This window comes from Lepus europaeus, chromosome 1 (assembly GCF_033115175.1).
Source record: "Lepus europaeus isolate LE1 chromosome 1, mLepTim1.pri, whole genome shotgun sequence".
Classification (NCBI taxonomy): domain Eukaryota; kingdom Metazoa; phylum Chordata; class Mammalia; order Lagomorpha; family Leporidae; genus Lepus; species Lepus europaeus.
Window position 1 is genome coordinate 169,805,663 of NC_084827.1, and position 14,358 is coordinate 169,820,020.

At 41.0% G+C, this 14,358-nt stretch overlaps 1 protein-coding gene across 1 annotated transcript in view; it reads right to left on the reverse strand.

Moving 5' to 3' along the window:
* Positions 1-1,311: 1,311 nt before the first annotated feature.
* Positions 1,312-14,358, reverse strand: part of LOC133763534 (histone H1.8-like) — a 29,651-nt gene continuing 16,604 nt past the window's right edge. The window contains exon 2 of the mRNA XM_062197287.1: positions 1,312-1,582. Within this exon, the coding sequence (XP_062053271.1) occupies positions 1,312-1,582 (271 nt within the window). The remainder of the gene's footprint in view (positions 1,583-14,358) is intronic.

Consider the following 14,358-nt stretch of genomic DNA (forward strand, 5'->3'; position numbering starts at 1 on the left):
CTTTAGTCCTGCCTTGGCATCAGCTTTCTAAGAGGCTCACGCAGACACTGATTGTACATGCATGATAGCATAAATAGCATTTTGACCAAGAGAAGGGAACTACAAAACTATTAACCTGCTCCTTTGCGCTTGTTTTTCATGCTAATGTATTGACAATATTTCACCATTAATTATTACCTGAAGATATGCTTGAATTTTTTTCAAAGAGGCTTATCCATTTACTTATTTTACATTTTAAAATTTTTAACTGACATGTAAAATTTGGAAATATTTATGGGATATCATATAATTTTTTAGCTTCTATCAGTTATAAATTGCCTGATCAGGGTATTTCCTTTCCTAGCTCTATTTTTAGAGCCATATGCCGTACATTATTCTGACCAGTAGTCACTCTACTGTGTAACAGAACCCCACTACTTTTTACTCCTCTAACTTAGTACCTATTAATCAACTTTCCCCACTTCTTCCTCTTTGTCGCTCTCTTCAGCCTCTGCTAACGGAATATTTTCTTCTCATTTTATGGTAACGTATTTTCTATTAGTTGTATAGTTTTCTTTTCTTTTCTTTTCTTTTTTTTTTTTTTTTGACAGGCAGAGTGGACAGTGAGAGAGAGAGACAGAAAGAAAGGGAGAAAGGTTTTCCTTTTGCCGTTGGGTCACCCTCCAATGGCTGCCACGGCCTGCGCGCTGCGGCCAGCGCACCGCGCTGATCCGAAGCCAGGAACCAGGTGCTTCTCCTGGTCTCCTATGCGGGTGCAGGGCCCAAGGACTTGGGCCATCCTCCACTGCCTTCCCGGGCCATAGCAGAGAGCTGGCCTGGAAGAGGGGCAACCGGGACAGAATCTGGCGCCCCGACCGGGACTAGAACCCAGGATACCGGTGCCGCAGGTGGAGGATTAGCCTGTTGAGCTGCAGTGCTGGCCTAGTTATATAGTTTCCTTAAATTTAGCCATGGACAATATAATATTTCAACTGATATAAGTTATTTATATTTATAGTCATTTATATATTACTTCCTTATTCCAAATAATTTTGTATACTCATATACTCCCATCCCTTAAACACAAACACACACGCAAACATATATGCATTAGGGTATTTCTAAAAATTTGTGAGAAAATAAATGGATAAGTTAGTTTTTAGGAAAATTTGTGTTTTTTTTTTTTTTTTTTGTTCTCTGTACATTTCTTTTAATTTTTTTCCCTAAAAAAAGGAAAAAAAAACACGCTTGTGTACTTTTCTAAACAGAATAAGGTAAAACAGCACAAAGTTCTCTTCTTTCTGCCGAGTTCACTGACTCTGGGCCGGGGGCTCAGTCCAAGGAGATTATGTCTGGGATGATGCCGAAGATGGACGCCGTGTCCGTGCCGCTCCTGATGGCCACCGGGTGGCTGTGGCTCGCCCGCAGGCTGTTGGAGGACACGAGGCTGCTGTTACTGCCACTGCTGCTCCCGTTGGTGGTCGGCAACGAGGTGCTGCCTCCTGCACTCAGCTGATCCAGAAACATCTGCGAGGAGGTATACGGGAAAAACCGCGAGGAGTGCAGGAGGTCAGCAGCGAGGTGTTGTAATGCTGATTGTCTCCTGATAAGAAAGGGAAGAAATCTAATCCTTGCAGGTCGTAAGGCATGGGTGTCATGTGGAAAGGATGCCTGTAGTCTTGGATGAGGGACGTGTTGATGTAGCTTGTGTCTACAGCAGGAAGGCTGGGGGTGCGAGATACTGGAGATGCTTGATGTGGAAGACTTAAAATGCCTTTATTATTTAGTGGTGACGTGGGGGACAGGGAAGGGCAGGTCCTCTTGGCAGATGGCTCTTCCTCCTCCTCATCAGATGAGCTATCAATGGTGATCAATCACCTCGACTTTCTTGTTTTTATTTGAGGACGAGTGGTGGGAAGTCACCTGATGCTCCAACGTGGAGCTCAGGCATCCATCAACTCCGTTGTAAGAGGCAGGAACTTCCTGTACTTCCTTTTTGGATCTCATGGGTGCCCAAGAGCCATCCTCCTTAAATTGTATTTCATCACAGTCTGTACAGTATTTTAGGATTTCCATAAATAAGCCATCTATAATAAGGTGTTCATATGAACACCTTATTATAAATTTGTGTTTTTAAATCCATTCATAAGAACCATCTTCAGAAAGAATGTGAAAATGTGTATTGTTAAAAAACTATACATGAATTTAAAAAATTTTGCACCAAAGCATCTTTTAATTTCATTTCCACTAACTTTTTGAGGTTCCCTTTTGTATACACACACACACACACACACAGACAGACATGCATTCCTCTCCCTTCCATTTTCAAAAGGACCTGAATAATGCCATTGTCTTTGAGGAACACTCTCTTGCCTGTTCCTTGCATTGCTATGGGACATTTCACCAAGATCATGGCATGAGTGTTGCCTTGTCAAAGGCTAGCTTTCTTAACTGTAAAATGGGCCTATGGCATGTGTTTTGCAGCACAGCAGGGTGAGCTACTTCTTGGGATAGCTGCATCTCATATCACAGTGCTCGTGTTCAAGTCGTGCCTCCATTTCCAATCCAGCCTCCTATTAATGTGTGTCCTGAGAGATAGATGATGCCTCATGTATTTTGGTCCTTGCCACCAAGGTTGGCGATCTGGATGGGGTTCCTGGCTCCTGGCTTTTTCCTCACTCACTCTGGGCTGTTGTTGGCATTTGGGGGAGTGAACTAGTAGATGGAAGATTTCTCTCTCTCTCTGTTGCTATTTTTCAAGGTAATGGTGAGGAGTTTCAGCTGAGAAGACTTCCCAGGGAGACGTTCCAGAGCAGAAATCATCTCTGAGCTAAAGCCTCATACCCTTTCTCACCTGGAGCACCACAGAACACATTGCTGCCTCTTAACAGCAGGCATTTTGTGCTTTCTATATAACATTCAGGTCTTTTAATATTCAAGTGTAGTCTCAGAGGTTCTGGTCAGTCCCTCTCTATAGGATTTTCATCTGTATTCTATCCCCATCATAGACTTCTCCACAGGAAAATGAGTTTCTTTGAAGTGAGACATTAACCCGACTGGCCAGGAGCTAGCTTATAATTTTTAAATGCAGAAAGAATATTAGTCTGTATCCAACATAAGAAAGTGTGTTATACTGTTTATGGATGTTATTGCAGATAATTTTCTAATTGTGAAAAACATGGATTGTTTGTACTGGGCACACAAACTGGATTATTTTCAATAAATGTATAAAGACTACTGTATTTAAATTACAGTAATACGGTAAATTTATTATTGCCATTTTATCTTCTCAGTTGTAGTTCTTCAGTCTGTCAGCAGGTTGCAGCAGAGGGCTAGCTTTAATTTTAAACTAGCATTTAAAGGGCATTCATGGGCCTTTCTCTCCTTTATTTCTTCCTTGCCTTCCTCTTTTTCTCTTAATTCTTCCTCTCTGTGTACTTGACTGCCCAACTCTTCAGCCCTTTCTCATTCTTCCTCTCTCTCTCTGTTTACAATCTGAACGTGACACTGATTATGTTTTGTGAATGGAATTGGCTCAATAGAAAAATGTGTGTGTGGGACCCACATTGTGTCACAGCATGCAGGTACAGCCACTGCATTTGACACCCGCTATGGGCATCGATTCGAGTCCTGGCTGCTCAACTTCCAATCTAGATCCTGGCTAATGTGCTTGGGAAAGCAGCAGAAGAAGGTGCAAGTGCTTGGGCCCACACATCCCCATAGGAGAGCCAGAAGAAGCTCCTGGCTCCTGGCTTCAGATCAGCTCAGTTCTGGCCATTTGGGGAGTGAACCAGTGGATGGAAGTTCTCTCTCTCTCTCTCTCTTCCATCTATGTAACTCTGCTTTTAAAATACGTAAATAAATATTTTTAAAAAAAAAGAAGAAAGAAAAATGTATGTGTGTGTGTATTTGAAGTCAACATTTGGTTTTAAATGATGTCACTGATATCTGTTTCCTAATTTTCATTTTTATTTCTCTCTCTCTCTCTTTTTCTTTTTTAGATAGAGAGATAGAGAGAAAGGTCCTCCCTCTGCTGGTTCACCCCCGAAATGGTGGCCATGGCTGGCGCGCTGTGCCAATCCAAAGCCAGGAGCCAGGCGCCTCCTCCCGGTCTCCCATGCGGGTGCAGGGCCCAAGGACCTGGGCCACCCTCCACTGCCCTCCCGGGCCACAGCAGAGAGCTGGTCTGGAAGAGGAGCAACCGGGACAGAATCCAGCGCCCCAACCGGGACCAGAACCCGGGGTGCCGGCGCCGCAGGCAGAGGGTTAGCCTAGTGAGCTGTGGCGCCGGCCTGATTTTCATTTTTAAATAAGTGTAAGAGGACAGAAGCCATATACTGAAGACTAGAATATCAAGAAAATCAGAAATTGAACTCTCACTTTAACTAACAAAGATTATCATATGCAAACCCAGATATGATTTAAAATATACAAACTATGAAGATGGCATTCGGCTGGCACAGCATATGTAAATGACCTCCTTTCTGCTGCTCCATTTGGAAATGTGGCAGAGGGAAAAGGCATTTCAATCATAGCTCTCATCAGTCATTCACTGTATCCAGGCCTCTCGGATTGTGTTTCTTTCTTTAATGTAATAGTAAGCAATAATCTCACAGCTGTGCTTTGTAGCGTGAACTCTATAAGCATCTATATTGAGATTTCACACACACACACACACACATAACATAAAAGGAAGAGAAGAGCATCAAGAACACTGCCTGCCCCATTGCAAAATCATACAAAAGAACTAATGACTCTCAGAACAGTTGGTAGAGTGACCAGCTGTCAGACTTGATTTGTATTCCATATTGGAACCTCTGTTCAAAAAGTGATTATTTCAAGGTATACTGCCACTTTTTCTTTAAGACATTGGTATCTTTATTTGTACACTGTCAGTGTAGGTCCCTGGGATGACAGGTACCTAAGCCAAAATTTGTCTTCCTTTCAATTTGCTCATTCAGTTTATCTACCTACAGGTATTTACCCAAAGCTTCCCAATCAATATTGCTCACATGTGTAATAAGTTGGTACTGGCTTTTTCAGTGGTGTTTGAAGATGGGTGCTGGTTGTTACATGGCAAGTGTTTTGAATCTGAAGTGTAATTCACAAAACTGTCATTCTTGGGTAGTTTACAGTGTTCTGCAGGTAGAGTTTCTTAGTATTAGTATGGATATGTCACAATGAGGTGCATTCCGGATTTATCCCACAAGTATTTATGGAGCTGTTATCCCAATCCTTGGCATTCATTAACATGACATGGCCGTGCTCACCTTGGGATTTAGAATGGAGCATGAAAGGAAGACAAATTTCAGCTGATAATTACGCTGATTTTTAAAATGATTGTGATTGTGTTAAGTGCTATGAAGGACAAGGATACTGTGTTATAAGAACACACAGGAAAAGTACTTGAGTGGGGAAATGGATTACAGAAGCTTCCCCGTGTGACTGATGGGGAAATTCATTAGCAGTTTAGAGTGAAGTTTGGTTATTATCTTTAATTCATAATTAAGTGAAAGAAACTATAATTAAGCATGAAGCAAACCTTAAATAATATAGCACATTAATTTATTGTATGGGATAATCATTGTGGTAAGTAGCAATACTTGGTAGAGTGGCCTCATTTCAATTGTAATGGCTTGAATTGTGTGCACAAAGGTTGTCTTAAATTATGGAATGCTCACCAAACTGGGGTTATTCCTGCTCACTTCAGTCAAAGGCACATATTTTAAATATTATGGCCATCTACAAGTTAGGACTTTGTCATTTTAAATCTTGCTGTGCTCTATGGGTAGTAAAGGTACCTAGTGTATTTTCCCAGAATCCATCTTACATATCCCCCACCTTTGAGGGATTTTTTAAATCTCTGCTTTAAAAGTCATAACTGATATAAACTTAGAACAGAGACTCTGTAGCAGTATTTCATGGGATGGTGTCTTCACATATATTCATTCTTAAGTAGAGAGAATTAGCCAACTAGCCTGCACTATAGCTAACTAAATGTGATGAAGAAGCGATAGATAGGAAATTTCATAGCAACAGGACATTCAAATATCATTGGTAACAGAAAAAAAAAGACAAAGGAGTAATAAAGTTATCAGAGAAAAATAAATTGTTATTCTGTAAATGCAAAACAAATGTAAGGCACTGGGAGCTCAACAGAATACATAGGTCGCTCTGAGGATGGTATCTATAGGAGATGATGGGTGTAAAAATGAACGGAAAAAACACCATTTCCAAAATAAATGCTGGAAACAGGAAAACAAATAAAAAGAAAGTGAAGACAGAAATTCACTCTCACCAAAGTAGAATCTTTTGGGGAAACCTGAGATTTTTTTTTTTTTTTTTGGAAACTTGAGTAAAATATATTTTATGAAGTGTGGAACTAGGATAAGAGTAATTGAGCATTATAGAAATGAGTAAAAGCACTTAAAACTGGAAAAAATTAAGTTTAAGAACAAAATAATCAAAAGTACATGAACAGTACAAATGCTGAAAGCTAAAGGATATTTTACTTTTTAAAAAAGAATCCTGTTATTTTATTTATTGTTTATTTAATAGGCAGGGAGCGAGGGGAGGAGAGAGAGATTGTTTACTTGCTGGCTTACTCCCCAAATGCCTGCAACAGCCAGAGCTGAGCCAGACTGAAGTCAAAAACTCAGTCTAGATCTCTCATGTGGTTAACAGGGACCCAGGTACTTGAGCCATCATCATCTGCTTCACCTGGTGTGCATTAGCAGGAAATTGGAATTGAGAGACAAACTCGGACTCCAATCCAGATGCCCTGGTACATAATACAGTTACCCCAAGTAGTGTCTTTACCACTGCACCAAATGCATGCCATAATTGTACTTTTTATTAAAAGAAATCAATATGAGAAAAATGCTAAAGCTAACAGAGTCTAAAACGAGGGAAAAATGAATGGATAATGTGACCCATGGACTGTTGTCATAGATTAATTCCAAGCCATGAGCACATATATAATCTTTTCAAATTTTAAGAATGAGGTTAATAAAATAATAAAAATAGTACTAGAGGTTTTGATGGCTCAGATACTAGAATATTTCAAATAGCAGTGTTCTCTGACATTGGGTTCTATGTATGATCCACTTCAACGTCATTGAGGTAGAACAGATTTCTCCAGTGAAATCTGTCCACAGCTCACCCAACACTTTCTCAGGATGGAAACTGCATATTTGATTATTAGAGACAAACTTACAATTGCCCTAAATCATTTAACTTATTTAAATCCTATGTCAAGCTTCAAAATCTTAATTTCTAGAATTACATTCCAGAGAAAGGAAAAGAGACATTATTTTATTTTGCTATACATTTTGTTACTTTACCAAAGGTTGTAATTAAGTCCGAGGGTCTTTCTGGCAGATTGTTTGCCTAATAGAGATATTCTGACTCAATTATCTGGGAAGAAAAAGAACAAAAGAAATCCATTATGCAAATGTCAGCAAACGAAGGACACACAAAGTTTTCTGGGTTTCAAACAAATTAAAAATTAATATCTAGCCTGTCTTTGCATGTCATTAATATTCTAAGCTCCAAAAGGTAAGAAGAATGGAAAAAATATGAGACATAACTGGGTGTAAGAAGAAGTTTGAGCATACTGTGAGATTTAGGCCATATTCTCAATGTCAGTTTTTGGCTAACTGATCAAGTTCCTAGTGGAATTATTTACAAAATCCCTGTTGCACTTAAAGAAATCCTTAGCTTTAGTTAATAACTAACAATCAAATAAAAAATCAACCCAATATCTTTGAATTACTCTTTCTTCCTTTAAAATCCAGTGATATAATTCAACAAAGAATTGGTTCAAAATTTTACTTCATTTTTTTGATGTGAAAATGGATGGAATTAACTGTGGCAATAGAAACATTAGAGTCTTATATGGAAATTTGAAGGCAAAAGTATATTCAAGTTGAGATAGTATTATATTCTTCAAGGAGCTCGGTATTGTCCCCAGGAAACCTTTATTAAAATTCATTGGTTACCAATCATCAATACTTCCATAAGCAGATTGAATTCCATGAAAAACTATATTGTATATATATCTATGTATAGATACACACATTAATATTTACAAATATATTCATGTACAAAACATTATTTTATGTATATGTTTGATATTATATGCATCTTATACATTAATGTACACATTTATGCATTAACATTTTAAAAATATGTTTTTAGTATGTCTTAATTTTGGAAATTTTTTGAAAATAATCCCCTTGGTCATGGGGCTCTGGGTCATCTTCTCTCTACAGTTAGTAATAATGAGTTCTGTGATATTATTTCAGCCTTATCACTCCTAAATACAAAGGTGATCCATGACTTACTCCAATGAAGAGTTAAGTATCTATGTTTTCAACTTCATGCCTTCTCTTACTCATACATCAGCATTTTTTATTTCCATATTTTCTTCAGTAATTGACACTTTTTTTCAAGTTCTTGTTCAGAAGTACCTCATCTAGAGGTTTTGTTTTCATGGTGAATGAGATTCACTCACTGTTTTCTTCCATTCCTCTTTACCCATTGGTGAGGGAGAAATTTTCTCTTAGCATGTAGAGGGTAACCAGACATCGGACACCCAATGCTGAACAGACAAGATAGATGGCTCCTTTCTTGTTCTTTTTTTAAATTTTATTTAAGTTATACAAGTTTCATATATAAACATATTTAGGAACATAGTGGTACTTGCCCCCTACCCTCTCCCACCCACACTCTAACCTTTCCTCCCCCTCCCTCTTGGATTCCCACTAAAGTTTTACAATTATCCATTTTCAATACTCTTAGATAGTACAGTTAACCCTATTCTAAATAAAAGAGTACAACAAAGAGTTTGAAAAGAAAAAAAAAAACACTATTCTTCAACAGAAGAGACAATGGCGATAAACAGTCATTGAAACTCAAAATGTCTATTTCATCCTAATCTGTCACTTTTTAGGTACTCTATTAGTTACCTAGAATCAGATAAGACATTTGATATCTGTCTTTTTGAATCTGGCTTATTTCAATATGTATAATGGTGTCCAGTTGTATCCATCTTGTTGCAAAAGACATGATTTCATTTTTTTAACATATGAGTAGTACTCCATAGTGTATATACACCACAATTTCTTTATCCAGTCAATAGTTGATGGACATCTGGATCGATTCCGTATCTTTGCTATTGTGAATTGTGTTGCAATGAACATGGAGGTATAGATAACTCTATGCTACACTGATATCTTTTGGTTTGGGTAAATTCCCAGGAGTGGGATGGCTGGATCATATGGTAGGTTTATATTTAGATTTCTGAGGTATCTACATGCTGTTTTCCACAGTGGTAGCATCAGTTTGCAATCCCACTAACACTGGCCAGAGTACAATTTTCCCCACATCCTCACCAGCATTTTTCATTTGTTGATTTCTGTAGGAAAGCCATTCTAACTGGAGTGAGGCAAAACCTCATTGTGGTTGTGATTTGAATTTCCCTGATGGCTAGTGCTCCTGAACATTTTCTCAAATGTCTGTTGGCTATTTGAATTTCCTCTTTGTTCAAATCCTTTGCCCATTTCTTAACTGGATTGCTTGTTTCATGTTGTTGAGTTTCTTTTTTTAAATCTTTATTTATTTATTTAGCCAGGCAGAGTTAGACAATGAGAGAGAGAGACAGAGAGAGAGAGTTGTAGACAGTGAGAGAGAGACAGAGAGAAAGGTCTTCCTTCCATTGGTTCACTCCCCTAATGGCCGCTATGGCCGGTGCTGCGCTGATCTGAAGCCAGGAGCCGGGTACTCCTGGTCTCCCATGCGGGTACTGGGACCCAAGCACTTGGGCCATCCTCCACTGCACTCCCAGAGCACAGCAGAGAGCTGGATTGGAAGAGGAGCAACAGGGACAGAATCCAGCACCCCAACTGGGACTAGAACCTGGGGTGCTGGCACTGCAGGCAGAGGATTAGCCAAGTGAGCCATGGTGCCGGCCTCTTAGGAGTTCTATGTGCTACCTCTACTTGGACTTTCCTTTCTTTCTCCAAGTTAGGAAGAGTTTCTGTAACTATTTCACTATTTAGGCTTTGTAGCTCATTCTCTCTTTCCACACCATTAGGAATTCCTAAGACCCATATATTGCATTGTTTGATAGTATCTCATAAATCCCCAACACTATTTTTTTTAAGTTCTCTTTTTTCTTTTCTCTCTCTCTCTCTCTTTTCTTTTTTTGGTCTAACTAAGATTTCTAAAAATTTGTCTTCTAATTCAGATATTCTTTCTTCTGCCTCACCAGGTCTGCTGTTAAGGCTTTCCACTGTATTTTTGTTTGATCTATTGAATTATTCATTTTTAATATTTCATTTTGATTTCTCTTTAAAATCTCAGTTTAATGGGAAAAATTTTTCATTCACGCCATGTATGTTTTTCTTTAGTTTGCTTCTGATTGCTTTTTTTTTTCTTTTTGATGGGCAGAGTGGACAGTGAGAGAAAGAGAGAGACAGAGAGAAAGGTCTTCCTTTTGCCATTGGTTCACCCTCCATTGGCCGCTGCGGCCGTGCGCTGCGGCCAGCGCACCACGCTGATCCAAAGCCAGGAGCCAGGTGCTTCTCCTGGTCTCCCATGGGGTGCAGGACCCAAGCACTTGGGCCATCCTCCACTGCACTCCTGGGCCACAGCAGAGAGCTGGCCTGGAAGAGGGGCAACCGGGACAGAATCCGGAGCCCCGACCAGGACTAGAACCCGGTGTGCCAGCGCCGCAGGCAGAGGATTAGCCTATTGAGCCGCGGCGCCGGCCCTGATTGCTTTTGCATAATCCTATGGTTAACTTTTGAGTTCCATTTCCAGCATTTCCTCAATCTCTTCATCTTCACATTCTAATATTGAAATGTTGTGTTCATTGGGAGGTCATAGTGCCTTCGTTATTCTTGTTTCTTGAATTTCTGCATTTCCTTTTAGGCATTTGTGGGGTTGATGCTTTTTTCTTCTGATGGCTTTAACTTTGAGCCATACCTCCATGGCTTAGTGGAATGTCTGCACTTTCAGTGAATCCCAAGAGTTGTGTGGTAGGTGTGGCCAAGGAGCTCTGGTCAGTGCTCTAGGGTGGGATAGTATCCAGGGTAACACTCAAGTTGGGCATGGTAGGTCTCGATACCCAGCTATACCTTGCACCTTCTCATGTAACCACCATGATCTCAGCACACAAGGCTCCCACAGTCACCAACTTCAGAGGTTTCTCTCTGCCCTGTCACCCTGTCCTGTCAACAGAGAGGCAGATGTTCCCTAATACAGCTCCTCATAGGCATCTTGACCGTGGGAGGCTGCCCACTGTACCACGTGGGTGCCCAGCCACCTCCCAGCCAGGCTCAAAGTCAGTATGGATTGTGGAGCACTCCATCCACTAGAATCTCTGGATCGTTGGCTAGTCGTTGACTAGACATTGCTCCCTGCCCACCACTATTGCCAGACTGCTGATAAGCATCCTGTCTCACTCAACTGCTGCACACGTTGCACAAAGGCTGCCTTAACCCAAAATGGTTCACATCCTCTCTCAGCCAGGCAGCAGGCACTATTGTGGTGAAGTTGAGGCAAGACAAACATGCCCCCTCCACTTCCACTAGGTGCACAGGCATCTGCCAGCAATTGCAAACCCCCAGGGCTCCAGTCCATACCCACTCTACGCTATCCCTCCAGCTATATTACCATGGGTTGATGCAGCCCAGTCTCACTTCCATCTCCAAACTGCCATCTGTGCCGGTTCTCAACCACTGCAGCTGTTCTCAAGTTCATGCTGCATGTCCACACCTGCCATACAGGTCCACAGAGTTCCTCCTCCCATAGGACTTCCAGTGCAGTTTTCACTCCAATTCTCTCCTAGAAAGTGCACTTGCTACACTTCTCTCTTCACTGTTTTTCTTCACTGTTTTTCAACACAGCATGTTGCTACCTAATCTGCCATCTTGGAATCCTCAAGATTGGCAGTTCTTTATTGGTCAGTCAAAGCCACTGAAAGAAGGATCCAGAAGCAAGTGGAGGCAGGTCTTGTGGTGCCAGGAGGGTGGGCTGATCCCTTTCCTTCCTCCCACTTTCATGAAGGAATGTGACTGGCTTGTTTGAATAACTTTGTGGGCTAGCTGGAAAGTGAGCCTTGCTGGGTGGCAGACCTGGCAGAGTGTAGTTTGTCAATATAACCAGTGACTTGGGGTCTTTCAGGTTGAGCAACAGCAAGGGAAATCTGGTAGGCCTTTGGGGTCATGTGAGATTCAGCAAAGCCACAGGAGAATTTACAATTTTAGGTCTTGCAATACATTGACCTAATGATTCCATTTAACTGTTTAATTCATAGCGCATGGTTTTCCTTTTTCTCACCAATCTGGCACAAAAGGCTGCTTTGTGTTGCAGTTGTTGGCTGGCAGTCATATGAGAGTTGACCTGTCTTCCCAATTAGATTGTAAAACTGGAAGACAGAGGCACTTATTGTTTTCTTCTAACAGCTCCCCCCAAAAATCTAATCTTTCACATACATTTGATGCATAAATATGCTATTGTATTAGTTTCCTAGGGCTGCTTCAAAAAATTACCTCAAAGTGGGTCACCTGAAAGATTGGAAATGTTCTCTCTCTCTCTCTCTCTCTCTCTCTCTCTTTTTTTTTTGACAGGCAGAGTGGACAGTGAGAGAGAAAGACAGAGAGAAAGGTCTTCCTTTGCCATTGGTTCACCCTCCAATGGCTGCCGCGCCCGGTGCACCGCGCTGATCCAAAGGCAGGAGCCAGGTGCTTCTCCTGGTCTCCCATGGGGTGCAGGGCCCAAGCACTTGGGCCATCCTCCACTGCACTCCTGGGCCACAGCAGAGAGCTGGCCTGGAAGAGGGGCAACCGCGACAGAATCCGGCGCCCCAACTGGGACTAGAACCCGGTGTGCCGGCGCCGTAGACAGAGGATTATACTATTGAGCCACGGTGCCGGCCCGGAAATGTTCTCTTAAAGTTCTTGGGCCAAAAGCCTGATGTTTATGAATTGACAGGGCCGAGGTTGAATGGGTTAAGACCAAAATCCCTGTGCAGGTGCTAGGGCAGACTCCTTCCTTGCTTCTTTCAGCTTCTAGGGGTTACTGGGATTGTTGTAGCATTCCTGGCCTTGTGCCAGCATCACCTGTCCTAGCTTTGTCTTCTTTGTGTGTTTCTGTGTCTCCCACTCCATGTAAGGGCATCAGTCATTAGATTTATAGCCCACCTTAATCCCACATGATCTTGTCTGAACTAGATTCCATCTGCAAAGACCCTATTCCCATTTAAGCTCTTATTCCTAGGTACTGGAGGTTAGAAATTTAGTATGTCTTTATGGTGACACAATTCAACCCCTACACATGTGATTAGACATCTGTGTGTATGTGTTTGTGTGTGTGTAACATTTTTATAGACACAGTCCAAAGAAGCTCCTAAAATGACTTGTCCAAGATTAAATAAAGAGGCCCATGTACCAGCATAAGAAGACCTCAGACTTCTAACCCCCAGCGAAGGTCTTGTTGATGACTAAAAATGAATAACACACATCAATGTGGCTTGGTTCGTAATTCATTTCTTGGACATAGTAAAAATGTACTCAGTGTTATGGTGTTTTCTCTGAGGTTGAAAGACTCTCTCAATGCATGCCAATTCTTCAGAGAAAGTTACTATAATTAACACTATGATAGGAGAGAGGCAGAAATATCTGTGTTGGCTTTAGCTTGTGGTTTTTCTCTCCAGCAAAAGAACATATAATATAGGCACTGGAACAAATGGTCATTTCCCTTTTGTGAGTGAATGAACCACAGAATGCTATTTGAAGCTTTCTTGGCATTTTCAGGATCTCCCTTCCGTTTCTGTCAATTTGTCGTTAATCACAATTGGCAGAATTAGCAGTCCTGCTGTGGCTGAAATGTCTGTGTCATTTCCTTACAGCAGTGATTTCATGTTTCTTCCAAGGTCAACGAAGCAATTACATTAATCACTCTCTTTCCTGTTATGGAGTGGGTCCACAACCATGAGGTGCTTGAACTAGCAATGTGGGAGGGGCTGCTGTGATAGGGTGTTAAATGTAAAAGAACAAAGACGGACCAAAGAACAGTTTACTGCATTTATACTAAAGTATCACATTTGCTAAAATGTCAACGTTAAAATTCTCTTTCCCTCACCAATTGTTTGTTTGAGGAGTAACAGAGACTGACCTCAGGGAAAATGCTTTACATTCGTCAGTTGAACCAATTTCACTTTTGAGAAAGACTTCAGGAAACATTGGCTGCATACTGATTACCATTGGACAAGGATTAGTAAAAGGTGAAAGCTTTATATGATCTGAAAAGAAACCAGAGTGTGGACAAGGATCAGGATGAAGCCGAATCCTATGAATTGAAAAGAGTTGCAGG